A 26,340-nucleotide genomic window follows, 5' to 3' on the forward strand; every position below is an offset into this window, starting at 1 on the left:
GCGTGGGTTGTCAGCACCCGGGGCAAGGCAAGTAATTTGCGCCCCCTAACCCGTGGATTTGCGCCCCCAAACTTGTGGATTTGCACCCCCTAACCCATGGATTTGCCCTAACCCCAGATGTTGCGCCCGGTGCGGCCGGCCCCCCCTGCACCCCCCACGCTACGCCACTGCCAAGCACCCACAAAATTCCCCATGAAGGGGCCGGGCACCCACAAATTTGGGTGCCAGGGCCATGCACACTGCATGGCACCCACAGCCCTGGGACCCATGGTCAGGGGGCTAAGCTGACACTCCTGGTTCCTAGCACCCCACACAAATGACACTTCCCAGGATTAGCAGTGACTCTTGTAGTGGTTTTTAAGAGTTTGTTTTACCATATGGTGAGGATGTGATATAGATGACTCTGAATGTTCACAAGCAGCCCTTTCTCACCAGTCACACCCTGTTGGCAGCAAAAATAACAATGGCATGAAGACTTAGTTTGGGCTGGGTATGCGGATGAGACTTACCTCTACCTCTTATTTAAAGCAGATCCAGTGAAGGTGGTGAATGTCCTGTTGGAGACGGTTGGAGGATGGATGGCATCTAACGGTTTGAGGTTGAATTCCAACAAGACAGAAGTATTGTTACTCGGGGGCAGGGAGGGCAGAGACTTATGAAGGCAGCCCTGTATATAGGGAAGCTTTTTAAGGTTTAATGTTTTACAATGTATTTATATACAGTGGTACCTCGGGTTAAGAACATAATTCGTTCTGGAGGTCTGTTCTTAACCTAAAACTGTTCTTAACCTGAAGCACCACTTTAGCTAATGGAGCCTCCTGCTGCTGCTGTGCTGCCAGAGCACAATTTCTGTTCTCATCCTGAAGCAAAGTTCTTAACCCGAGGTAATATTTCTGGGTTAGCGGAGTCTGTAACCTGAAGCATATGTAACCTGAAGCATATGTAACCCGAGGTACCACTGTATGCTGGAAGCTGCCCAGAGTGGCTGGGGCGATCCAGTCAGATGGGCAGGGTCCGACTACTACTATTATTAATGATGTAAGTTTTTATAGACGCCACTGGATGCATGATGGCAGGTATCATGCATCTGAAGAAGCAGGCTCCAGTAATTCATGAAACCATGACATCATAAGTCCATTTGTCTTTACATTTACCTTACTTCCCTTTAAGCTAACAGCAGATTGTCATTCTGACCAAAGTAGGAAGGAACTATGATGAGTTTTAACTATGGTTGAGCGAAACAAACCAGGATCAGCAATAATGGTTTGATCTTGGGTTGTTTGGCCAAAACAGAATGTAAGGAAATGACATGGTGCCTCCTGTGAAGGTTAGGCTGAGATTGAGTGACTGGCCTGCGGTCACCCACTAATGGCTTGTGTCTAACACTGTATACTTAACTAAACTGGCTCCTTGACTGGCTACAGTGTTGCTCTTTGAGCTTGTGCTGTTGGTTTTTAGGAATCTGCTTGCTTCCACTGAGCTCTATGTGTTGGTGGTCATGTGTCAATTGGACGCATGCAGAATGGTCGCCGCCTGTATATACAGACACTCTTACCGGCAAACAGGGAGTTGCCTGGAAAGCACACAATGCAAGAGGCATGGGGAACCTCTACTCTGTTGGCTAAATAGGGTTCAGCAGAAGTCCTAAATGCCTGTTGGAGGATGTAGGGAGCTCAGAAAATAGCATGCAGGTCAAATCCTGGTCCCCACCCCTGCATTACAAAAAGTTCACGACTTTCCAATATTCTCTCAGGAAAAATAAACTTACATTGCAATCCTATGTATGTTTACTCAAAAATAAAACCCTTCAGTGCAACCCACCCTTGCACTTTTTTAGGGAAATTGGGAGTGTGCTCAACAATATACAGTACACTTATGATTCAGTATTATTACAGGTAAAGCTTTTTTTAATTAAAAACATTAACACAAACCAGTTCATAAAGCTACATCTGATAATAATTTGAAATGTAATGTTGGTTAGAATTGGTATTCCATAAAATTCACAGGATTATTCTTAATTCAAGATGGCTCATACAGGTGAATAGGTAAACAAGTTTAGAAAAGTAGTACATGAGAATACTATATATTAACATTCATAAATATGTTTCTTCTAATCTAAGAGCACAAAAACGTTTTCAGAACCCTGCTCACTTTCCTGGGAGAGTTAAGCTTCTACTTTAAAATCTCTCTTTGAAATCAATTTGACTTTCGTTACATGCTCTTCAGATTTAGAAAAATATAAATAAAATTTGGCACGAGCAGCCTATTGTTCAACAGGCTTTCCAAATGTTTATAAATTAGACTTTGACCATTGATCATTCTAATTGTTATCATCATCCCCCGCTGGTGCTCCTTGGTTAAATGTAATCTTCCTCAAAAGAAAAGCAGCATCTATTATGCAGAGAGCACACAGGATCAGACAAAACACCTGCAAATGAAAAGAAAGTAGTTCAGATGCCAGTAAAATGTTCTGGGCATTATTCTTTATTGAATCACAGCAACAGCCTGTGCCTAGTTTACAGCATCTGCCACAGCTCATCAAAGAGTCCTGTCCTGTGAATTTCAATTTTGATGTTTAATTTGTGATAGATGAAAAAAACTGTATTCTTTTTATCTTGTGTTCCATAAAGTAATCTCTGCCCCAACGTTTTTGGGGAAATCGTCTCCGGTTTGACCTTGCCTGACTTCTATCAGTTGTATTCTTCCAGTAGGCTCCAATACTTACTCATCTCAATAGGCTACTCTGACCATGGTAAAATAGGGATACAGTACAGTCATACCTCTTGTTACATTTGCTTCATGATACGTTTTTTCAGGTTGTGTCCCGCAGCGACCCGGAAGTACTGGGAAGGGTTACTTCCGGGTTTCGCCACTTGTGCATGTGCAGAAGCGCAAAATGACGTCACGTGCATGTGTAGAAGCGGCGAATCGCGACCCGTGGGTGCGCAGATTGCGTTCCTTTCAGGTTGCGAATGGGGCTCCGGAATGGATCCCATTCGCAACCAGAGGTATCACTGTAGTTGCACCTTAGACAAGTGGGGATGGTGGAGAAGGATAACATACCTACTTTAACAGAACTGATTGGGCACCATTGCACTTGGCAAGTCTGGATGTAAATTATATTCTTCTCTTTCATATAAGAAACGTGATATGAACTGGTATGCCATTGCTCCGTTTTAATGCAGAAAATACTATTATTGGCTCCACTGGCAGAATAACAACTCACTGAATGAAATTATTAACTTTTGCAGAATCCCATTGATTTCACTGTTACTTGTGCCAAACTAGATGTAATTCCATTCACGCAATTAGAAACACGCTGATATTTTTCTTTAAGAGTAAAAAGCAGGTGTGGGAGGTCCAATCATGATCCTGGCCTGGGATAGGAGACTCAAATGCTTCACTATAGTCCTGATTTAGATCTGTCCTAACCAGCTATTTGTATTAGGAGAAAAGTTCTAACCAATGGCTGGAGTCAGAACACAGAGTGCATTTAGATATGGGGATTATTGGGTTGGTTTTCCTGATTATGATGCTAGCACTTCTGTCCCAGTAAGAACATTCTTTTTACACTACATTATGGAACTGTGGTTTTTTGATCAAGAGACACCACCATGACACCAGTGAATGATATGCTATCAGCCCCCACCCTTTATGCACATGCACATGCACGCACTCCCTCCCCCCCCCCGGATTCACCCATGAAAATGCCTGGACAGACATTTTGGAATATATGCTGGAATACCACCCCAAAATTTGTGACATGACTAGTGGCCAGGATGCTGCCCAAAATTCCACCCCACAATTTTCCAGGTCAAACAGTGTTGCAAATGGAAACAATTAACATGGAAATGAGCAGATTTTGCTAAATTTCCAAAACTGGCTTGTATATTGTGTGAGAGATCACATAAAAGCAAACATTATCAAGTAAGTAAATGTCAGAAAAAATGATTAAAATAGTGTCTGAAAGCAGTCATAATTTTGCAAGCCATGGTCTACCAAGCTGGGAATGTCACATCTGAAAGGCTCCTCTGGCTTTCATTTCTATGGGACAATACTATCCAGACTCTCTTACTTACCCCTCCAACCAAAGTTTCAACTACGGTTTTTATTACTGTTGCACACAGTCCCACAATGAAGAGAAACAGCGCCCCCACCAGGGAGTTGAAAGCATCCTGAAAAACATAGCAAATTACATGGCTTAATGTTGACTCCAGGACCAGGCATTTTGCTACCTGAGGTTGTGTAGTCAATGGCATCCTATAAGCCAGGGTGCATAGTACATACGTGAGGCCAGGAAAGTTATTTTGGCACCCAAGATAAAGGGATATTTATATATTATCAAAACATCTAGACTGTTCCTTATTTACAAAAAAGAATCATGCAGCAGTTACCAAAATATAATAGAACAACACATTATGCAAAGAAACAATTAAAAAACTAAAATTATCAGTTAGGTATGAGACCATCACATGTAACTGCAGTATTTCAACACTTCCTCAGACCTTGAATAGCCTAGATTGCAATCACCATATGCCCAGGAGAAGACACACGTTTTAACCTGGTGCCAAATCCCATCAAAGTTGGGGCATTCTGAGGGGGTTAGAATTACAGAGTCTGAGTACTCAAAGAAGGCTCAACCCCATCACCACCTGGTGTGCAACAGGCTCAGTTTCCCCTTTCTGCTTACCACTCTCTCATCTTTTGACCACATTTCTCTGCTCTCTTTTTCTGTATTCCCCCCCCCCCCCAGGTTTACCTTTGTTTATTGAGGGGAAAAAATGGATTTTTTTTTTTTTTTTGCAGGGGGAATAATTTAAACTTTTTAATTATAGTTTAATCTGACTGGTGCCAATCTTAAATATACGTATTCAATTCAAATAATCCTATGTTGGACAGCAACGAAGACTTCTATGGCAAATCTACATTATTTTAATCATTTTATGCTCTCTCAAAAGATGAGTACAAAGAGATAGACATCCTAATCCAAGCAACAGTGACACCAAGTGGCCTTCTCTCAGTAGTGCTGTCTCAGTAGAGTTCAGAGTTCATTGTTTTCAAAAAATAAAAATAAAAAAAATCCCCAAGTGAACCGCTCATCAGATTCTAATCTGCACGTTCAGGTTCAAATTAGACATTACATGGGAGATCCATGATCAGGGATTTTGTTATTTAATAGAATCATAGAATTGTTGAGTTGGAAGGGACCTTAAGGGTCATCTAGTCCAACACCCTACCTAGTAGTGGGTGAGTGAACCATCTGCCATGTTAAATTCCCAGCAGTGGCCCACAGTGGTACTATATGAGAAACTTAAAATAGCAGATAGTTCACAGTCATAGCCTGCAGATTGTGATGATGGTGCTGATAAACCCACAGACATTGGGAAAGACCCCTGGATGGGACTTTGTCAGAACATCCCTTGAATCTGGAAAGGGCTGTAGCCAGGATTTTTGTTGGGAGGGCAGGACTAAGTTGGGGGGCAGAACTTTTGTTGGTGGGGCAGAACCGATGTGATTGGTCAGTTAAGTATTTATTATTTTACTTTATCAAACACAATCAAGCAGGATTCTGGCTATCATTTCTCTGCTGCATATTCTGTTGTAGGTTACAGAACCTTGTGTTTCTTAACTAAGCTAACAATACTGAACCATATTGTTGGGCAGGGGCCAAGTAGGATAGTTAAAGGCACAATATTCACTTTTGTAATAGATAACACTGTAAATATGTTGCCTCAAACAAAAAAGGGCGGTGAACTATTATTATTATTGATTAGAATAAGATGCACAAAATAAAATAACAAGCTCAGACTTTAACTTCACACACACTTCTTCAGCACTTAGTGATTGCATCACCAAGCAATCATCTGCATTTATGTGATTTTAATTGCCATTGCAATTTAAACTGTACATAGTTTTCCTATCATATGGACTTCACCTGCAATACAAACAGATGTGAGGGCCATTTCACACATTTCAGATGGTGAAGGTATGATCAGTTGGGAGGTACTGCCTCTATTTGCTCCCTGGTAGTGTAATTCTTTTTGCAAACATGCATTTGTAGCATTCATGCTTTACATTTTAAAGTATATGCTTAAAATGTCTTATCGGCATGCAGTGCAATCCTATGTATGGAATTAATCACAGAGTGTTCAGTGGAACTTACTTTTTTGCAAATGTGTCTTTAGGATTTCAGCCTGGGAGATATACATGTGTGAATCACCTACATCCAAATATAATACTCTATGTGAAAGAGATCTGTTTGAACCTAATCTCTGTTTCAACAACATAATCAAATACATCCCCAAGGTATGCTAAGTACTTCCTTCCCTGCCATAGGATGCAGAAAGAGAGCAAAACAATAGGTTGTAGCCAATGTTAGTTCTAAGTAACTTAGCGTTAATTTCAATGGGTCTGTTCTGAGCAGAACTTAAGATACTTCCCAATATTTTGTAAAGTGATGCTTGAACCTAGATCTACTGCTGATTCCCCTAAGGCCACATCTCTGTCCTCAGAAGGCTGGGGGGGGGGGGGAGGCAACACCCCCAGAGTCCCCCAAAATAATAGTTTAAAACCACCTCTATATATGTACTCTTCAGTTCAATTTGTTTTTAAATTGAATTAACTGCATTAAAAATAAATAAACAATTAAAAGGACTGAAAATATAACATTTTGTTGTTTCTTATTTTGCTGTACGGTATTCAATAGTGTAGCTTTTTTTTTTTTTTGTCTGAATGTTAATAACTGTCTTGGATTGTGGTAATAAGGACAGGTGGGAGGAGGATGCTTCTCCCTACTCCCAACAGTTGTTTTGGAAATGGAAGGGCGGAAGTTTGAAATACCAGCACAATTCCTGCCGTTTGGTTTTGTACTTTTGCAAGGCAAGTATACACAACAATAATCTGTGCACATTAATACTTACAGCCAAGGGCCAAAAAAAGAAATTCAGCTTTTTTTGCAGATTCAGCAGATATAGTAAAAAGAATAATAAAGTAATGACAAATTCAATGATCACGAGTGCTAAAAATGCTTCATGAGATCTGTTAACTGCAAAACAGATGGTTGCCATAAAAGCTACAAGCTGCAAGAAAGAAAGACAGAATATTGACTTAGGATCATGCATACATACATAGTCATACTACAAATATTCCAATGTTGCAAAACTATTTACATAGGATGCTGTCATATAGTCAGACCACTGGTTCATCTTGCTCAGTATTGTTTGCCACAATGGCTGGCAGTGACTTTCTAGGGTTTTAGGCAGTTGTTCTATCCTTGAGCTATTACCTTCAAGTTACTAAAATAATCACACCCGAGCTTTAAAATCCTACCGTAATTTATAAATTTAAAATTTGGTATTTGTTCAATCAATGTTTTATTTGGAAACCCTGGATCTATAGTGTGTCTTTAAAATGGGCCTGAATACAACTTGCCTTCCCTATGATTCAAAGATCTGGAGGTGTACTGTTTTCTTCCCCTCCTCAAAACAAGAGACTTCTATACATGGGTCCCCAAAGAAGTGTGCATGTGTGTGCACTGAAGAACACAAACAGCTGCCATATGGTTTTGAACGCTACTTTTGTCATGTGGCAAAAACCTCAGACTAGATGCAGCTATTTAGAAAACAAAAACGCCAAACATATTCAGTGAATTCACTTATCATCTAGTTTGCCCCAAAGAATTAAATAATCATAATAAGGCAGTGGGATTTAACAGTGCACGCACAAACACATATATTCTAATAGTCAGATAAGAGAGAACGTATGTGTTATTCCAGTTTATATCTGTATTGGATTTGATACTGTGTTTACATACAAAAGCATTTTCAAACATCTTTCAAACATCATGCTGGTCTTCTTGTTCTGAAACCGCTCTGAGATATTTTATGAGAAGCGATTCATACATGGAAATAAATAAATATCTGGCAACACTTGTATTGTAACACCAGAACACCAGAAAGCTACTCCAAAGCAGGTCCTATTTGAGTTTAACAGGGTGACATCCAGAGAAGTGGAAATAGATGGCTGGCTACAAGAGGCAAAAATCAGCATTGCTGAAATTTTCCAGTTCCTTTAAAAATGACAAACGTGGAACACCCCTTGCTCCAGCTGTACAGTGAAAGAGAAGAGCTGGAAAGCAACACTAAAACAAAGTTAAACGTTTTGAAGGTTCACTTAAACTAAGGCACACAGACACAGGGCAGAGTGGCATCGCTTGACAGCAGTCACCTCATAGGCATGAACCAACTTGTCAACATCCATATAAATATGCAAGTAGCACACTCACCACCTCAGAGAACCGCCCTGAGACCCCAGGGTATAGGGCAGTATATAAATTCCAATAATAATAATAATTATAATAATATATGTGCTCTCACACAAATACAGCAAAAAAAAAAATTCCTTCCAGTAGCACCTTAAAGACCAACTAAGTTAGTTCTTGGTATGAGCTTTCGTGTGCATGCACACTTCTTCAGATACACAAATACAGCAATTTGTTTACTGGGCACTTAATTTGTAAATAGAAGAGGCAAAGATGCCAGGGATCTGGAAACATTACCCTCCACGCCCCCCTCCCAAAACTTAGAATCCTGGGGTTTAAAGTGAATGCGCTCTGCACAAGCTCAGAGGCAGCCTCCCCCTCTGTTCTTGCTTCACTGTCGAGCCCCTGAGGTTACAAAGAGACTGCAGGGAGGCCCATATGAAGACCCACCACCACACGCCAAGGCTTTAAAAACTTAAAAAAAAAATTAAATCTAACCTCAGCTCCCCCCTCCCCCTCCCCTCAGCCTGGCTTCATACCATGCGGGCAATCTTGAGGCCTCCCCTCACGGAGTGCAGGAAAAGGTAGTTCACTTCCACCATGGTCACATCTGAGGAGAAGCAGAAGCGCCGGGCGGGCGGGCGGTGCCGGAAAGAGCGCCGGTTAGGCTGTGGCGCGCCCGCGAGCCCCAAGCTACGCTGCTGACGGAAGGCCCCACCTGCGGTTGCTGGGCTGAGCCGCTGGCTTAGTTCCTCTCGCTCCGCCTGACCCACCTCGCAGGGGTGTTGCGGCGAGGATCAAAAATGGAGGCAGGGGGACCAGGGAGAGAGGGGAGTAATGCTACGTCACAGGGCGTGTGGGCATTTACAAGCATGGTTAAAAAAAAAAAAAAAAGGGCGCAATGGTATCTTCTTATTTCAATGCCCTGTTGTTATCTTTTCATTCAGCAGCATAACAGCCCAATTTAAATTCAGTTTCAATTCTTATTTATTCCGTTTATGTACCGCCCTTCACCCGAAAATCACAGGGCGGTTGACAACATGAAATGTTTAATATGGCTAGGTTGACCGGCTAAAAACCACCACTGGGCATATATATATATTTCATCCTTTATATATATATAAAGGATGTTAATCTCCAAAACCAAATTGATTAGAGCGACTAACAAAACACACTAACCTTTCGAAAGCAAAATCGATCAGCTTCCGCTCTTTCCGTCTCTTCTGATGTCTGAATCAAATGATGGGGTTTTGGCGGAAGCCAAAAGGTTTGGCTTTAAAACTTGGACACACAAAACCATTCATGTTCAATACCTGGAGATATCTTAGAAGAGGAACATCAGGGTTTATTTTGCCACAAGACTGTTACAACAATGCTTTTTTGCTAGGTTAATAATCCCAAATAAAAAGCACACCTGACCAAAAGCATCTTCGAGTTTCTTTCCTGATATCTGCGTACACGTGTGTTGTTGCGTACATTTAAAGTACATGGTTTTCCCACCAAAGAATCCTGGGAACTTTAGTCGTCCCCCCCGGAACTACAATTCTCAGCACCCTTCACAAACGACAGTTGCCACGATTCTTGGGGGGAAAGCCACGTCCTTTAAATGCACGAAGAAAAAATTTTCACGCTCGGGGCTGGTAATGTTTGAAGTGGTGCTTGTATGCTCTGAGTATCCATTCAGTCAGTGTTATAAATACAGTACATAGGTTTACGTTGCATTCCACATTCAACCGCGTAAGTCCACAACATATGGATACAAATTCCAGCGTGCAGAGGGGAACCTCTTGTTCACTCTGCGCCCGAAGTGACAGCAACAGTCTGCTCGATGGGGCGGCTTACTCGCAGGGAGGCGTACATAGGTTTGCAGCCCTAGTCAATGCAGACAGATGCATTCGGACGACAGAAGAAGGGAGACGCATCATCGTTTGAAAGGCCAGATGGTGTCAAATGGAACACCACCTCCCCGACGCGAACAGCTTAGATTGCGATGGTCAACAAGCCCTGCTGCGCCTTTAAAATTCCCGCTTTGCAAATGCTTCGCTTGCCTCCGGGAGCAGGCGGAGGCGTCACTATCTTGCACAGGAAGTAGACGGTCTGCAGGGGCAAGAGAGGCGGAAGGAAGCGGGCGCTGCATCGCTTGGCTTTGCACATCTAGCACCATCCTGCGAGAGCTGCCTCCGGACATGGGCGATGTGGTTGTTGCAATCGCTCTGCCGCCCGCCCCTTCTAGGTTCCCGGTACGCGCGAGGGACTCGGCTCGCCTGCGACTTCTGCACCTGGAAGGGCAGGCCCGCAAAGCCTGAGCCGCTTCTGCAAAGAGATCCGCGCTCCCGCTGCATGACTGGATCTTCTCAAGACGTTTCCTGTAGGTCTGCTCCTAGTTTAGTCCCCTGCATGTCTAATCAGTATGCTTTTTTAAAAACACCCAAAAACAAATAAAATCCGGAGACGCTGTTCTTTTTTCCATCAGAAACCTTCCTTTGCTGGTTTGGAAGATGCAAAACCGTGTCTGTAGTTCTTGTGCGCTCAAGTAGCTACTGAGCACAGTGAGCCTTCCTGTTGAGTGGACACTTTTAGGGTCGTGCTGTTAATGTTGTTTTAGCACGTGGATTTGAATTGATGCCTGGACTATTGTAGATACATGCCACTACCTGTATGTAAGTTTAGCCGGGAAGAAGCTCTGTTGAATTGAAATGTGTTTTATTTCTGATTCTGCAGTAATGTGTAATGGTTACCTTCGGTTTTGCTTCTTCGAATACTTGCAGTTTCTGCCTCCGCTCCAACAACTCCCCTTTAGCATGTGTTTTGTGTGAAGTATTATATCACACAGACTCAAAATGGGTCAAGGGACCTGGGTTGTGCATAAACACACTCCTTAGAGGGTTTATTTACAATTAAGCAGGATACAAATTACAAATTCTGTTATATTGAGAGAGATCAAAGTTGGTGATATTTCTCAACTTCCCTTTGTACAGATAAAAAACATACAGTGGTTATACCATTTTACTTTCTATTCTGGTTGTGCATATAAATGCTAGTGACTTGAAAAAAATGAGGAAGCTTCTTTATAAACTTGGGTCATGAGAGCCAGTGTGGTGTAGTGGTTAAGAGAGGTAGATTCATAATCTGGTGAACTGGGTTCACGTCTCCGCTCCTCCACATGCAGCTGCTGAGTGACCTTGGGCTAGTCACACTTCTCTGAAGTCTCTCAACCCCACTCACCTCACAGAGTGTTTGTTGTGGGGGAGGAAGGGAAAGGAGAATGTTAGCCGCTTTGAGACTCCTTCGGGTAGTGATAAAGCGGGATATCAAATCCAAACTCCTCCTCTTCTTCTTCTTCATGATGCACAAATGTAATAACTAAAATCCTTCGGTCTAAAGAAAGAAAGAAAAGTAATATACACAGATATAGGTATCTGCTGAATGGATAATTATTCTTATTCACAAGTTGGATGTGCAACAAAATATAGCATCATGAGATGCTTCTGAAAAAGTATTTGAAGCACTCTATTTAATACTGCCCTGTAATAGATTTCTGCAGGAAAGTATTTACTACCCAATTCCCCCTATGGAAGATGTAGGGTGGAATGGGGAAAAAATGGGTAGACATCATTAGGAGATAGGCATACGTCTTTGGAAGCAGTTTTCCAAAATACCTGTCTTCTCAGAAAACAGGCAGAGGGGAGATATATAGTTATGCTTGATTCCAATCTATCTGTTGGACTGTTTATACACACTTACACACACACACACACACACAGAGAGAGAGAGAGAGAGAGAGAGAGAGAGAGAGAGAGAATCACAGTATTTTAAAGCACCTGTCAGTAATAGGGGATGGAGCCCACAAACCATTCATCAGCAGGTAAATTTATCTCTCACATCTAAGCCTGCTACTGTAGGGTTCTGGAGTGGAGTGCTGCTGGAGGCCTCCCTCATTCCTTGACTGTAAACCTGCTCTGGAAGTTGTTCTTGTGAAGACTAGCTCTTCTTCACTCTCCTCTCTGGCATCTGCTCTTAAGCAGATTACTCAAGCTAATTTTGCCCCTTTAAGATTGACACAGGAGGATTGCACCGAACAGTACTGGCTTTTGTGAATATACTGGCTCTGACATGTATGAGAAGGTCCAAAAGTTGTTGCTATGCCAGCACTGGACTTTCCCCAACGGGGAACTGCAGTGTTCTGACTGTGCTGAAACTTTTTTCTGGTGGGAGTTTCAGAAATTTCAACCTATTTTCACACTTAGGAATGTGGGTTTAGCTACAGCTCCTGGGGATCATGGTTGAGCTCCATGACAAGTGGTGCTCGTTTATGTTTCTGCTGTATTTAGGCCTTCAGTACAGTCCTCTCATGGACCTCTCATCACCAGAGAATGCACATGGAAAATAACTAGGCCTGAATTATTGCCCCTGCCCCCTGCTATCTCCCTGTAAATGGAAAGTTAAACAGTGGAGATGCAACTGACAAAGGACTGTACTGTGTGTGTTAGGAAGAGCTCTGCTAAATCACCCCAAAGACCTGTCTTCCTAGTCAAGAATTCTGTTCCTCAAAGTGGCCAACCAGATACCTCCTCGAAGCCCACAAACATGGGCAAATAACCCTCTCCCACTGCCATTCACCAGCAAGTAGTATTTGGAAGTATATACCTTCAGAACGTAGAGGTTTTATTTAGCCATCAAGAGTGTTCACCTCTCTCTGTGTGTTTGAATAATCTGTTGTTTAGCAACTTGACTTTGCTTTAGTCTGTGACATTGATAATGCCTTTTGGTGGTGTTGTTCTTGTACGATGTGAGTCTTTTGTCTTGTTGTTAGCAGTATACATAGTGTTGCCTCTACCACATCCTTCCTGTGCTGCAAGCTGTCTCTCTCAACATCTGATATGTGGAGGCCTTGCACTGTGCAGCTGAATGTGTTGCACCTGTGTGCCTTTCAAAAGTATGACTTGCAGCTTTGCATTGGCAAAAAGAGCTCTTGCAGCAGACCATACCTGCTTTTCTCCTTGCACAAAAGACCTAAGTTGAAAGACCTAAGTCCTTAAATGTGATGTTTTCTGACCAGTGAGACATAGTGGCTGCCCACTACTTATAACATGGCAATACATACCATAAGCTGAATGAACTGTTTCAAGTGGGACCTTCAGCAAAATGTTGCAGTGTGTAATGCTTCCATTGAAGATACTTCATTCCCACCTAGTTATTTGTTTCTACTCCCCAACAGTTAGCTTTCTGTGGCCGTTGAGCATACTTAGCCCTCACTTGATTGTTCTGGATGCCTTTAGGATGTCCTCCCATCATATTTTGCACACACTACTGCAAACCAAGGCTACTGATCTGCATTGGTTCCATGTGCAATGGCACTCATGGCTTGAACATCAGTAATAGAATGATTTAAATTGTCTTATTTATTACATTTTTTGTCCTGCCTCTTTCATCCAAGTAGCTCAAGGTGTACATGATTCTTTTTTGCATTTTATTCTTATAACCATGTGGGGTAGTTTAAGCTGAGAGAGCTGCACCTCATCTACACTAAACATTCAAAGCACTATGATGCTATTTTAAACAGTCATGGCTTCCCCCAAAGAATTCTGGGAACTGTAGTTTGTTAAGTGTGCTGAGATTTGTTGGGAGATCCCTATTTTGCCTCACAGAGCTACAATTCACAGAGAGGTGTATCATTCCCTCTTCCCAGGGAACTCAAGTAATTTTATATCTCTGACCAGAATAGGGGGTCTCATGGCAACTCCCAGCAACCTTAAGAAGCCACAGTTCCCATGATTCTTTGGGGGAAGCCATAACTGTTTAAAATAGCATCATAGTGCTTTAAATGTATGGTGTGTATGTGGCCTTATTGTCAAGGTTAATTTTCTAACTAGTGGTTTGTTTATTTTTTAGATAAACACATGGAAAATGGAGTACGGAAGAAGACAGTTGTAAGTATAAGGCTTCCCACTCCCCCCAATAAAGGCAATGTTATTGATATTTGAGATAGTTATAAAATGCATAGAAAGACACACTTGAATGCAGAAGTACTAGTTTAGCTTTTAATACCTTCAGTCTTAAGGGATGGAAATAATTGTACTTTGTTGTTGTTGTTGATTAATTCTTACTAAATATTTGGACTGGACAAATACTATGAAGGCATTTAGCCAAAAAGAACTTTTGAAATAGATGCTGGCAGCTGCCCGGATCTCTATAGCACAACAGTGGAAATCGTTTAAAAAGATCTGACTATATCCTTATGGTATAAAAATCTCTGGAATTTAGTTATTGCAGGAAAAAATAACACATAAGTTACAACTCTCTAGGGGAAAGAAAGATCCTGATCATTTCTACTCAGTATGGTGGGATTTTATTTCAGATAGTTTAGTTTCAGATTTACAGGTACCTCTTCCCAGGTGTTCCTGGAGAAATACGGATGTTGTCATTTTAAGTAGGGTGTTATTATTTAACATAGGTTTTGTATTCTGTGCCTTTAGTTGGCTATATTACTGAGTTTTTGTTATCGTTTTTCTTCATGTTTCTATAATAAATTGAAAACTAATAAAGATTTATTTTAAAAAAAACTCCAAATCGCTTCCTCTGAAGCATCTCAGAAGTGATTCCACAATACAATAAAAACATATAAAAACAATTGCAGCTATACAAACTCTTAAAACCATGGCATGCATAAAACCAGTTTCAGATCAATACAGATACTGGTTGGGATAAAAATCTCTGCATAGGAGACCTGTTGGAAGATTTTTTACAAGTCTTCAACAGGTGCTGAAAAGACAGTAGAGACAGCAGCTGTCTGATATGTAACGGGAGTGTTTTGAAAAGGTTTAAGTGCTCCACGTGTATGAACGCACACTAAAAATCAAGTATAAAGCGGGATAGTATAGTTATCTCCATTTTACAGCTGGGGTGACAGAGGTGGTGAGAGAGCGTGGCTTGTGTTAGGCGCTTAGTAGAATTTCCAGTGCAGGCCCTGAACTGGGACTCAGACCCTACCTATTGACTGCAGCCCTTCCTATATTATATTTGATACATTTTGGAAGAACATACAAAATACTCAACTATCCTTTTACCACAGACTTCAATGTAAAAAAAAACCTTGTGAAACAGTACTATACATGTGCAAAAGATTGCAGGATTGTGAGCCTGATGTGGGAGAGCAAAATTGCTGATTTTCACTGCTCTAGTTCCAAGCTGGCATAGCAGAATGGTCTGGGATTAGGTCCATTGCTGGTGGCTGAATTGGCTTAGGATGCAGTGACTCCTTGGTCTGCCCAGGTCTTGCCTCTCTCTCTGTCTCTGAAACACCCGATTTCATGGAGCCATGCTGGTTACTGACAGCAAAGTTTTTGCTGGTGGTAGCTTCTACCCTATCCACAGTATCATTGGGTGCAGAGAAATCTCTTCCACATCCTAAGCCCCACTCAAGTGCAGTGGATCAGGGATTAAGATTGCTCTCCCTGCTCATCATGGCTTTCAGAAAACCAAACAGTGCATTTTCCGTTTGCAACATGTGCAACTGTAAAACACTTGTGAAATATACATTCAGAAGAGGAGAGAAGTTAAAGCAAAAACACGGAAGTGACTTGTTGGTCTCTTTTAACTCTAATAAGGTAACTTATGGATGCCAAGATAGGTACAGAAAAGTGTAGAATTCTCAGAGGTGAGAAGTTTACTTTTGTACCATTATTCACATTCTCCTTAGGGGAGGAATGCATTTCTCAGCTTTTCCTCCACTAAAGTTTTGAGCAGCACTTCTCTTTGCAAGTCTTTTCTTTGCTGACATTTAGTATTGTGTATTGTTTCCCCCCACCTCTCCTACTAGATCTGCATCGAGGGGAATATTGCAAGCGGGAAGACAACATGCCTGGATTATTTTGCCAAAAATACCAGCATTGAGGTGATGTGTTTTGAGATTTCACACAAGTTTTCTGATGATGTTTGATCTTAGGTCACATCCGCACCATGCATTTGAAGAACATCAAAAGCAGATGGCTTGCTTCAAAGAATCCTGGGAATTGTCGTTTAAAAGTGCTGGGAATTGTTGGTCTGTGACAGGTAAACTACAATCCCCAGGATTCTTCAGGGGCAAACATTGTACTTTAAATGAATGGTGTGTATGACACAAGTCAGGTTCTAATCCAAAATACGTTTAATGAAGAAGGAAGCCCTGATAAGTTTCTTTGAGTTAAGCACGCTTAGGATATGGTTTCAGATTTATCCCTTAAATTTCTTTGCATTCATTCATTCATTCATTCATTCATAAATAAAATGTTGGTGAATGCCAGTAGATGGGAACTGGTTTTCCTGGAAAGCTACACAGAGCAGGGACTAAAATTGCCTTCCTCTGTACCAATGCAGCCTCTAGGCTAGCAAGCGAAATAGGCAGGAATACATTACATTACATTCCACCCCCCCCACCACCCATAATCTGCTGCAAATGGAGTGCAAACACAGGATCTCTTATCACATATGAATTATGCTTTAACTGTTAAGTGATCCTGAGTATCTTGCAGAAGCAGCCCTTAAGTGGCTATGTTTAGCTTAGAGAAGAGAAGACTGAAGCTGGGACATGACAGCACTCTTCAGAGTTTTTGTTTATTTGAACCATTTACAGTCATACCTCGGGATAAATATGCTTCAGGTTGAGTGCTTTTGGGTTGCGCTCCACGGTGACCCGGAAGTAACGGAGCGTGTTACTTCTGGGTTTTGCCGCTCACGCATGCACAGACAGTGAAAATGATGTCACATGCATGCGCGGAAGCGGCAAAACGTGGCACGCGCAGACGCGCTGTTGTGTCTTACGTTCTGTTCGGGATGCGAACGGGGCTCTGGAACGGATCCCGTTTGCATCCCGAGGTACCACTGTATATGCTTCTTCTACAATAGCATCTAAGCAGATTACAATATACAATACAAAAAATTGCAATCCATTAAAACCATAAAGTCAAACATTAATTACCATGCCTGCTGGAATAAAAATGTCTTCAGCAGGTGCCAGAAGGGAAGGGGCCTGTCTGACCTCAACCAGAAGGGAGTTCCACCAGCACTAACTGCATGGCTCCTGGTGCATCCAAGCCACAAATCTAGCCATGGGGAGAACACCAACAGTGACTCACCCCAATCTCCAGAAAGTTCAGCCCCTGGAAGGGCTGCTGCATTAAAGAGGGAAGAGACTGTCTGAAATGAGAGGATCTAATGAGCGCAGGTTACAGGAAGTTAGATTTTTGATTGAAGCTTTGTGATGGTAACAGCTGTTTGAGAATGGAACCAGTTACCCAGCAGTGGGTTCATTTCAGGCTGAATAGCCCCTGGATTTCCAGCATCAAGCAAGCAGTTGGATTAAATAGCCTACAAGGACCTTGCCAACTCTGTGATTGAATTAGGAATTTGGGGAAAGGCTGTGGCTCAGTGATAGAGTGCCTGTCACTCAAAGCATGCGGTCAAGTACAACCCCTGCGAAAAATGCTCCCATTATTAAAGCAAGTCACCCAAACCAGCTAAAACTGAAGGCAGCATCGCAAAAGAAAGAGCCAGAGCTAATAACAAATTAAGCAAAACTAAAAATGTTTTATCATTCATTTTAATTTTTATAAATTTCACACTCAGGTGTTGACTGAACCAGTATCTAAATGGAGGAACGTTCGTGGTCATAACCCTCTGGTAAGCTATCTAATAGCAATAATAATACCAAAATAATGAGTTACTGTTGTTTCATAGGCATGGTTCTGTTGTTTGAACATAATGTGGGTTATGGTGGTGATTTGAAACAAAAATAAAGCACAGCTGTGATCCTGCTCTCATAATGCTGTTGTCTCAGCTACTTGGTTTAGGAATGAAAATTTTGAATAGATAACGTCCCATGTCCTACCTTAATTGTTGCGCCCACTAAACAAAATGACCGTGCCATTGCTTCATCTCCTGGAGTTGCTAGTAAATATAATCCATTTGACAAGGAGATAATAAAAGGTATTATGGAGTATGATATGCCATATGTGCCTAAGGTTGCCCTACTTGGTTATCTGATTTTGGATTCATAGGGAAGGGCTGTAGCCCAGGAGCAGAGCATCTGCTTTGCATGCACAAAGTCCCAGGTTCAATCCTGAGAATCTCCAGAAAGGACTTGGGGAGACCCTGTCTGAAATCCTGAAGGGCCAATGGCAGCTGACAGTACTGAACTTGATGGACCAGTGGTCTCGCTCTGTATACAGCAGCTTCCTATGTTCCTATGACTTGGAGCTCATTAAAATCAGACATTCCACAGCAGCTCATTGGGAATCTTCAAGAGCTCCTACCATACAGCATTGTTATGGATGGATCAAGATGGTTGCTTATTCTGTACTGCCTCCTGAGCTCCTTTGGGAGGCAGGCCTGGAATATAAATTTAATGAATAAATAATAAACCAAGAACTCTTTTATTTTATGAGCAAAGGAATCACAAGAAATAGATCTATCTAGAAACGGAGTTTACTTGTAAATCACTGAAACAATAATTTCCAAGGTAATATTTATATATATATCTCCAAGCTGTCATACGGCTTCACTTTATTTTGTGATAATGCTGCCAGACATTATTCTAACTGTGAAAATGCAATAAAAATAGTGAGGAAAGCAATGCTGCTTCTCCTTCTTTCAGGGCTTAATGTACCAAGACGCATCCCGCTGGGGGATAACGTTGCAGACTTACGTGCAGCTGACTATGTTGGACCAGCATATAAAGCCAATGGTAGGTTTTGAACTACATTTGTTTCTTTTAACACTAGACCAGGAGTGGGAAACCTTTGGGCTCTGGGGCTGAATGCGCATCTCAAGATCTCTTGCTTTGCCTCTTGCTGGTCCTGCTCTGTGCCTTCCTCGAGAGCTTTTGCCTGGCTGGAATGTGTCCTTGAATTGGTGGAAATGGTTCTTGCTTGGCTGGATGGAATGATGCGTAGGACTGTAAAAACACCTGGTTTTTGCCTGGCTGGAATGCAGCCTACGGTGCAAAGGTCAGAAATTGGTCAGGAAGGCCAGAAATCCAAACAAACATATTGTTCTAAATCCCCATTTTTGGGGGGCCTGGTAGATCTCCTTTGGAAAGGCATTCCGTAAAATGGGTGCCACAAATAAAAAGGCCCTGCTCCTGGTAATGCCTTCTTGTGGCATTTGGAACAAGATCTCATATGATATCATGTAGAAAGAAATATATGGAAGAAGGAGGAGGTCCTTAAAGTTCCTAGGTGCCAAGTCAGTTAAAACCAGCACCCTCAACAGAGTTCTTATGTTGCTCTGTAGAATGAGATGCACACCACACTGCCTGTGGTCTAAGAGGCCCTTCTTGTATTCTGTCACTATGATCACAGGTTGGTGGGCATGAGGGATGGTGTCCTCTCAGTAGCAGCTCCTTAACTATGGAACTTCCTTCCAGGAAGAGTGTGGTTGGCCTTGCAAGCCCTTGCCTTTAAGCCCTTAAATGGACCCAGACTATTCATTTGCTTCAGGTAGTTTTTTTTGTTTTGTTTTAAGAGTAATAAGTTGCCGTGGTCCTATAGGTTTCTTTTACTGTAAAAAAAATAAAAGTATTGGCTGGTTTTAAATAGTCAGAGCATGCTTCTTGATCTTGTTCCTGATATAGCTGTTTTTCATGAATCTATGACATTTCCCGCCCCCCACAATAGTATTGTATTCTGCCTTTCGTAATCCGTTTCCTGTTACAGTTTTTGTATCAATACTGTGTGGCCCTCCCTTGCGACACGGGGAAGGAAATGGCTAAATGTCTCTTGAAATCTCTCAATTTGCAGATTTCACCCATTAGAATGATGGAGAGGTCAATCCACAGCGCCAAATACATTTTTGTAGAAAACCTTTATCGAAGGTACAGTACCCAGTTTTTTAAAAAAAATTCTTGGCTTGTGTTTACATTTTGAAATGTTAGAACCATGCTTTTAGCTTATTGTCTTGCATTGGGTATCTGAAATTTTGCTGTATTGTGTTAACTACCTCGATCCAGCATGGTGTGTTTTTTATTTGCTGATGCAGATGCCAAGTAAAGGTTAAGGTGGAAACCTGCTCCTTTTTATGTTCTTGAGATTCAAGATTAATGTCATGTGCAAAATAGATTCTGAATATTTCTGATGTTCAGGCATGATTGCTGTGGCTTTATGTGGCCAAAATGATACCACCCACCCACATGGAGAAGGCTATGGCAGCCTTAGGGAAATGGCAAGGTTTGCAGAGGTTCATACCAAAACTTTTAACAGAAAAATCCTTTAGGGCAGAACTCCTCCCCTCCCCTTAAAAATACCCCCAGCCCAATGAGAACTGAATAGTTTCAGTGGCTACTGAATGACTATTGGGGGTGGGGACATCAGAAAACGGGATGGGTGGAATTGAGTAAAATGGAGGAAGACATGATTGGCTACAAGCCTTAGAAAGGAAGCACTCCACGCGGCAGCATTTTGTTGCAGGTCCTACTAGTGTATTCTGAATAAGGATACCTGATGCAAGAACATGTGCTTCTCAGTTGGAGCCTACCACCCACAGTGGCTACAAATGACGGGCAAATTTTTGTCAGTTCCTTGTGCCAAAATGTGCATGCTAGCTGCTATTGCTGCTGCCATGCTGTCATGTGACTCTGTGCTGAACAGGAATTTATATTCCTGCTCGAAAAGACCCCAGAATTAATGCATTTCTTTGGAAGGGGTAAAGGCAGCTGCCTGCTAATCCACAAGGTGGCATCTGTGCTACATAGTCTCTTTGCTGATTTTCTGAAACGTGCTGGTTTTATTATGCAAAAATAAATCAGAAAAGTTCGGTGTTTGTCCATGGTCTGTTGCAGGGTGGGGGTGGGCGAATAACACTTGCTATTTTGTTTGCATGTTAAAACATTCATTTGCATTGCTTTTTATATATTGGGCAGAACATGCAAGCCTGCTGATAGTCTTGTGTGAGCTTAGAGCCTGCACATATTGTTACTGTTTTCAAAATTGCCTTAAGAGAGTTGGCAGGGCCGGCTCTACCATTAGGCAAAGCAAGGCAGCTGCCTCAGGCAGCAGATGCCAAGGGGCAGGCAACAACCGTAAGATGTCGGAGAACAATGTTGTGAATGCCACACAGGCTTTGTTATACCTCATAAACTAGCCTACTGCCCTTGGGTGCAGTGGATGTGCTCTCTTATCCTCAGAAATATTTAACTACCTGTCCCTTTGGCTTGTGTACATTGATTTTAAGGGGGTGGGGAGAGAGTTGTGCTATCTTGTCTGCCTCAGGCAGCAAAATGGTCTTGAACTGAGGAATGGCCTGTTTAGCTTTTGTGTGTTTAACTTCAGGAAAGAAGTAATGGATTTATTGGATTCAGTGCATCAGGCTGCAATGCAGAAAACCTAATGTGTTTTAATCTTTCTTTATGCTTGATTCAGAAGCTGCAGGTGATGCAGAATGCTGCAGTACAATAGCTGACAGGAGAGAGACCCTCTTAGTGCGTGTGCCCAGAGACCTGCACTGGTGGCTAGTTAGGGCTAGCCTGCTAGACTGCTAGCAGGGCAAGGTCAAGCCCTTAACACCTTAGGACCAACTTACCTGAGAGATTGCTTTACCCCATATATGCCCACTGGGACTGCTTTGATCTATGGAACAGGCAGTGTTGTAGGTGCCACAGATTGCTTGTTCTGCATTTGTAAGAACTTGACCTTTTCATGTGGCAGAACCCACCCTTTGGAACTCCCTGCCTATTTACGTCAGATTTGGCACCAGCTAAAAACATTTTTGTTTAGACAAGGCTACCTAGATATGCAGAATATTAATGTGTTTTAATCTGTGTTTAGCTTATCACTCATTTTAATTATTAATGTTTGGAATAGCTGTTTTTACTGATAATTTTATTGTTTTACTCTTTTCGTAAACCTCTTTGTTTGTCTGTTTTTTTTAAAACTATTGAGTGATAAATAAGTTTTATGAAATAAACAGTGAAAATCAGCATTTCAGAATATTTAAGGCTTTTGAAAGGAATAGAGGATGACTTAAAGATGAAGAGGATAAAAACCCTAAAATTACTCCACACCACCTCCATTTGTGGATTTTGAAACATAAATTGTGTATAGTTGCAGATAGTATTGCTTTCAGACCTGTTTGAAATCAATCCAGTGAACGTGTTTGATACACCAGTCAGCTTGTATAGAAATATTTTGGCTCGTTTGTGATTTGGTTAGAAGTCATTGCTGGTTTACAGTGAGGGTTTCCAAGGAGACAGATGCAAATTGTGTGTGTGTGTTGCCTCAGGATGGCACCATCTGTTGTATAACAGTGAAAGCTCTCTTTAAAAATATTTTTTATTTAAGTTGCACAGCTCTGTACATTTCCTCAGATATATCCATATTATGTGTTTCTTCTTTACAGTGGGAGAATGCCGGAGGTGGATTACGTGGTATTGACAGAATGGTTTGAGTGGATCATAAAGAACATGGATGTTTCAGTTGATCTAATAGGTAAAGTGTTTATGCTTTGGAAGCCCCCCCCCCCCAATCGCTTTCTTTGCCTCCAGGTTACTAGTTGAGCTGGCCAGATGTGGTAGCAATTTAGGCTTACTTCTGCCATCAACTATCCTGTGGGAAGGATTCTTGGAGAAAGAAGGGCAGAGGTAAAGGCCACCTCTAAGCCTCCTCTACCTGAACTTTCCTCTCATCCCACCAGGATCACTGTGAGGCAGGGAGGAGGGGGGGGGGGGAGAAGACATTAGGGCCTGATCCAGGTGAACTCTCCCTTCCCTCCTCTGCTGCCCTGTGAGAAGCATTCTGACATTTTACATATTGATCTTATTCTGTTTTGTTTGATAAAAATATATTTTAATGCTACTTGTAAACTGCTTTCGAAGCGTCCGTATTCTTGACGTTCTCTAGATTTGTAAAACACTGAAAAGCCTATTTAGACATTAGGTGATATATAAGTTAATAAATAATAATACAAGTGACTCTCAACTTGTGCGGGGATTATGTTCCAGGGGATAGTGCAGAGAGCCAAAATCCCGTTTAGTCAAAATACATTGGGTTCAAAGTCAGGTGGGATTCCCAAAGTCTTTTTTTTCTTGGATGCCTGCCCCATTGGTAAAAAAAGAAAAGAAAAGAAAAGCCAAATGTGTAAAGCTGAATGTGCACAAGTTAAATGTCTGTAAGCTGATACCTATACTAGATTTGTAAATGAGATACCCGATAGGCTGGGTGTAGGTTTTTTCCTAAACTCTAAGCCAGAAATGTAACTTGTCTCCGAGCCTTCAAGAGCAGGACTGACCATTCAAAACCCCTTTCTTTTTCTTTTAAATGACAGTTTATCTACAGACCTCTCCTGAGACATGTTATGAGAGACTGAAGAGAAGATGCAGGGAAGAGGAAAAGGTTATTCCTATGGTAAGGAGGGAGTCTTCCAGCATTTTGGAATGAACTCACTCAAAGGGCCTTTAAAGGCTAACCACACCAGATTGCTGCATGGGAGAGATCTGTGGGGATGGATGTAACTCTCTCTCTGTGTGGAAGTGTATCATCATCATCATCATCATCATCTCACCCTTCACCCCAAGGGCCTAGGCCGGGCTTCAACATTTTAAATTAAAAGACAACATTGAAAACAGTTTAGAAAACATATTAACGAAAACTCACAATCACATAAAATTGGGTGGGTCCTAAAAATATACATCCTGGGTGTCAAAAGGCCAGGGTAAAGAAATGCGTCTCCAGCATTTGCTGAAAACTGTATGATGAAATTGCCAGATGTGCCTCTGTAGAAAGGGAATTCCACAACATAGGGGCTGCTCTAGAGAATGCCCTTTATTGTCTCTCCCCCCCCCCAAGCTGCTGAGTGTGGAGGAACAATCAAGATGGCTGCCTCTGCTGACTAGCACCCAAGAGTGTCTGTGGTGAAGGAGGTGGTCTTTCAGATATTTGAGGCCTGAGTCGTTGAGGGCTTTGAACACCAATGCGAGCACCTTGAATTGGGCCTGGAAACAGTGCAGCTGTTTTAAAGTTGAGCTTATATGTCAACTAAAAGGAACCACAGCCTGTAATCTGGCTGCTGCATTTTGGATCAGTTGACATTTCCGAGTCGTCTTCAAGGGGATCCCTACATAGAATGCTTTGCAGCAAACTAGTCTGGATGTTACCAGAGCATGGAGTACTCTGGTGGCCAGCTTTGAGTGTGCAAGGGAGGGGGAGGGGGGTTCCCCCACTTGCTTGGATGGAGAATGGATGAAGAGAGGAACACCCATTGCTGGCATGCAGCTCCTAGGAGTCTAAACAGGCGAAAAAGATTCCCCACCTGTGTCCTAGAGTTTTGTGTCTACTGCATGAGTGGGGGAATTTTTTCCCTTTCATGGGACACCTTCCAGAGGCTGCATACGGATGTTGGGTGTGGCCAGACAAACACCACTCGTTGGCCTCAATCCAAGAGGATTATCGTACTTCCAGGGACATATTCCAGCCTAGAAGGGAGGGCACAGAGCAGTGAGGAGGATGGCCTTGGCCAAATAAAGGGCTGGATAAAAAGGCCCAGAAGGCTGCATTTGGTTCCCAGACCTGAGGTCCCTCATATATTGTAAAGAAAACAAAATATTTTCTCCTTTTTTGGACAGGAATATTTAGCAGCTATTCACCAGCTCTATGAAGAGTGGCTCATTAAACAAACAATGTTCAAAGTTCCTTCCCCGGTTCTTGTAAGTATATATTAATGTTGAGTTTTTAAGCCAACCCCTTCCTCTTTTGGGGTTTAATGCCAGCACACACACCTTGCCCAGCTGAACTTCCAGGGCTTTTCAAGCTTTTGACTGACTCTCCAGGAAGCTGGAGAAAATTTCATTTGATGTCTGCACGGAGCAGGGATGTCTGCACTTCCTTAAGTCTTTAAAGCCACCCTAAATGTTCGCATCAATACAATGTTTAATGACATCACCCACAGCTTCTGAATGACACACTTCAAATGTTTGGTTTCTTTTCGAAGGTGCTTCAGGCTGACCACGACCTACAGGATATGATGGAAAAATACGAAGAGAATCAGGACCGAATATTAACCCTTTGCACCAGGCAGCATTGTGTATAGAAACAGATTTCCCTTAATGTACAGTTCTTGCTTGTAGAAACCAGTTCTAAGGAGGAGACCTGAGGAAAAAAAATGTTATATGCACACTTCATTACATCCTTTCTCTGAATAATAATTATGAGGGTTTTTTTTTGGTAGGATGCAATATTGTACACTCCTTGTGATTTGTAAAGTACCTTTTATGTTGAATGAGAACTTAGGGAAAAACAGGTTTTGTTATAAATTTCCATCTTCACTTGTAGTTATACACTGACAACTTCTATTATTCCAAAATGTTGCTGCTATTATAAAGCTATGTCAAAGACTGCTTTCTAAGAAGGCCTGTCTGAAATGTCCATGTATATTCAAATCTTACTCTTACTTAAAGGATTTTTTTTTGTGAGTTGGGAAGAAAAATCAAGCACTGGGTTTGGTTTCACACTTCTTTCCAGTTCCACTGTGGACTGTTGCAATGTCTAGATTAGCTCTAACTGTAAGAACCTTGCAAAACCTATCACGTCTCCACTTGGATGTATATGTACAATGTATTTCCTATTTGATGATTATTTCAAGGAATAGGAAGCTGTGGTGTCACTGCTGGGTTTTTTCTCCCCTTGGCTTTTAAAGGGATGAGAGAGGCAGTTGCCATCATGCTTTAGTGCTTTTTTCTAGCTAGCACTTGGTTGCCAGAGAGTAAAGGAGGAGGGAAGGGCAAGAACTTGTCAATTGCGCCTTGACTGAGATGAAGCAATGGCCGGCAAATGGCACCTGCGCTTCCTGTGGAGTTTTGTCAACATTGCCAACCTAGTTTGCAGAACCCTGGTGAATTAGAATCATAGAATCATAGAATCATAGAATCATAGAGTTGGAAGAGACCACAAGGGCCATCGAGTCCAACCCCCTGCCAAGCAGGAAACACCATCAGAGCACTCCTGACATATGGTTGTCAAGCCTCTGCTTAAAGACCTCCAAAGAAGGAGACTCCACCACACTCCTTGGCAGCAAATTCCACTGTCGAACAGCTCTTACTGTCAGGAAGTTCTTCCTAA

At 42.0% G+C, this 26,340-nt stretch overlaps 2 protein-coding genes across 3 annotated transcripts; one reads left to right on the forward strand and one right to left on the reverse strand.

Moving 5' to 3' along the window:
• Positions 1-1,879: 1,879 nt before the first annotated feature.
• CKLF (chemokine like factor) lies at positions 1,880-9,093 on the reverse strand. The gene is made up of 4 exons (XM_028739669.2): positions 8,800-9,093; positions 6,921-7,079; positions 4,080-4,175; positions 1,880-2,428 (listed from the first exon to the last, which is right to left on the reverse strand). The coding sequence occupies exons 1-4, from the start codon at positions 8,860-8,862 to the stop codon at positions 2,321-2,323; spliced, it is 426 nt and encodes a 141-aa protein (XP_028595502.2). The 5' UTR covers positions 8,863-9,093; the 3' UTR covers positions 1,880-2,320.
• A 1,253-nt stretch (positions 9,094-10,346) lies between these two features.
• On the forward strand, positions 10,347-25,885 carry TK2 (thymidine kinase 2). Of its 2 annotated transcripts, XM_028739667.2 has the most exons (10): positions 10,348-10,628; positions 14,153-14,190; positions 16,080-16,154; positions 17,864-17,917; positions 18,891-18,980; positions 20,035-20,108; positions 22,628-22,716; positions 23,552-23,631; positions 24,849-24,929; positions 25,214-25,885. In XM_028739667.2, the coding sequence occupies exons 1-10, from the start codon at positions 10,454-10,456 to the stop codon at positions 25,310-25,312; spliced, it is 855 nt and encodes a 284-aa protein (XP_028595500.2). In that variant the 5' UTR covers positions 10,348-10,453; the 3' UTR covers positions 25,313-25,885. The 2 variants fall into 2 exon arrangements, with proteins under 2 accessions (XP_028595501.2, XP_028595500.2); XM_028739668.2 differs by lacking the exon at positions 24,849-24,929 and having other exon boundaries at positions 10,347-10,628.
• The last annotated feature ends 455 nt before the right edge of the window (positions 25,886-26,340 follow it).

The sequence above is a fragment of the Podarcis muralis genome, chromosome 7 (assembly GCF_964188315.1).
Source record: "Podarcis muralis chromosome 7, rPodMur119.hap1.1, whole genome shotgun sequence".
Lineage (NCBI taxonomy): Eukaryota > Metazoa > Chordata > Lepidosauria > Squamata > Lacertidae > Podarcis > Podarcis muralis.

Bases quoted from the DNA above. Each gene is read 5' to 3' on its own strand.
- TK2 (XM_028739667.2), top strand. From the start codon at position 10,454: ATGTGGTTGTTGCAATCGCTCTGCCGCCCGCCCCTTCTAGGTTCCCGG. The intron at 14,191-16,079 runs GTAAGTATAAGG...CTCTCCTACTAG, and splicing joins GAGTACGGAAGAAGACAGTT to ATCTGCATCGAGGGGAATAT. The intron at 16,155-17,863 runs GTGATGTGTTTT...TTTCACACTCAG, and splicing joins CCAAAAATACCAGCATTGAG to GTGTTGACTGAACCAGTATC.
- CKLF (XM_028739669.2), bottom strand. From the start codon at position 8,862: ATGGTGGAAGTGAACTACCTTTTCCTGCACTCCGTGAGGGGAGGCCTC. The intron at 7,080-8,799 runs GTATGAAGCCAG...TCTTTCTTGCAG, and splicing joins GCCTCAAGATTGCCCGCATG to CTTGTAGCTTTTATGGCAAC. The intron at 4,176-6,920 runs GTAAGTATTAAT...TATGTTTTTCAG, and splicing joins TCTTTTTTTGGCCCTTGGCT to GATGCTTTCAACTCCCTGGT.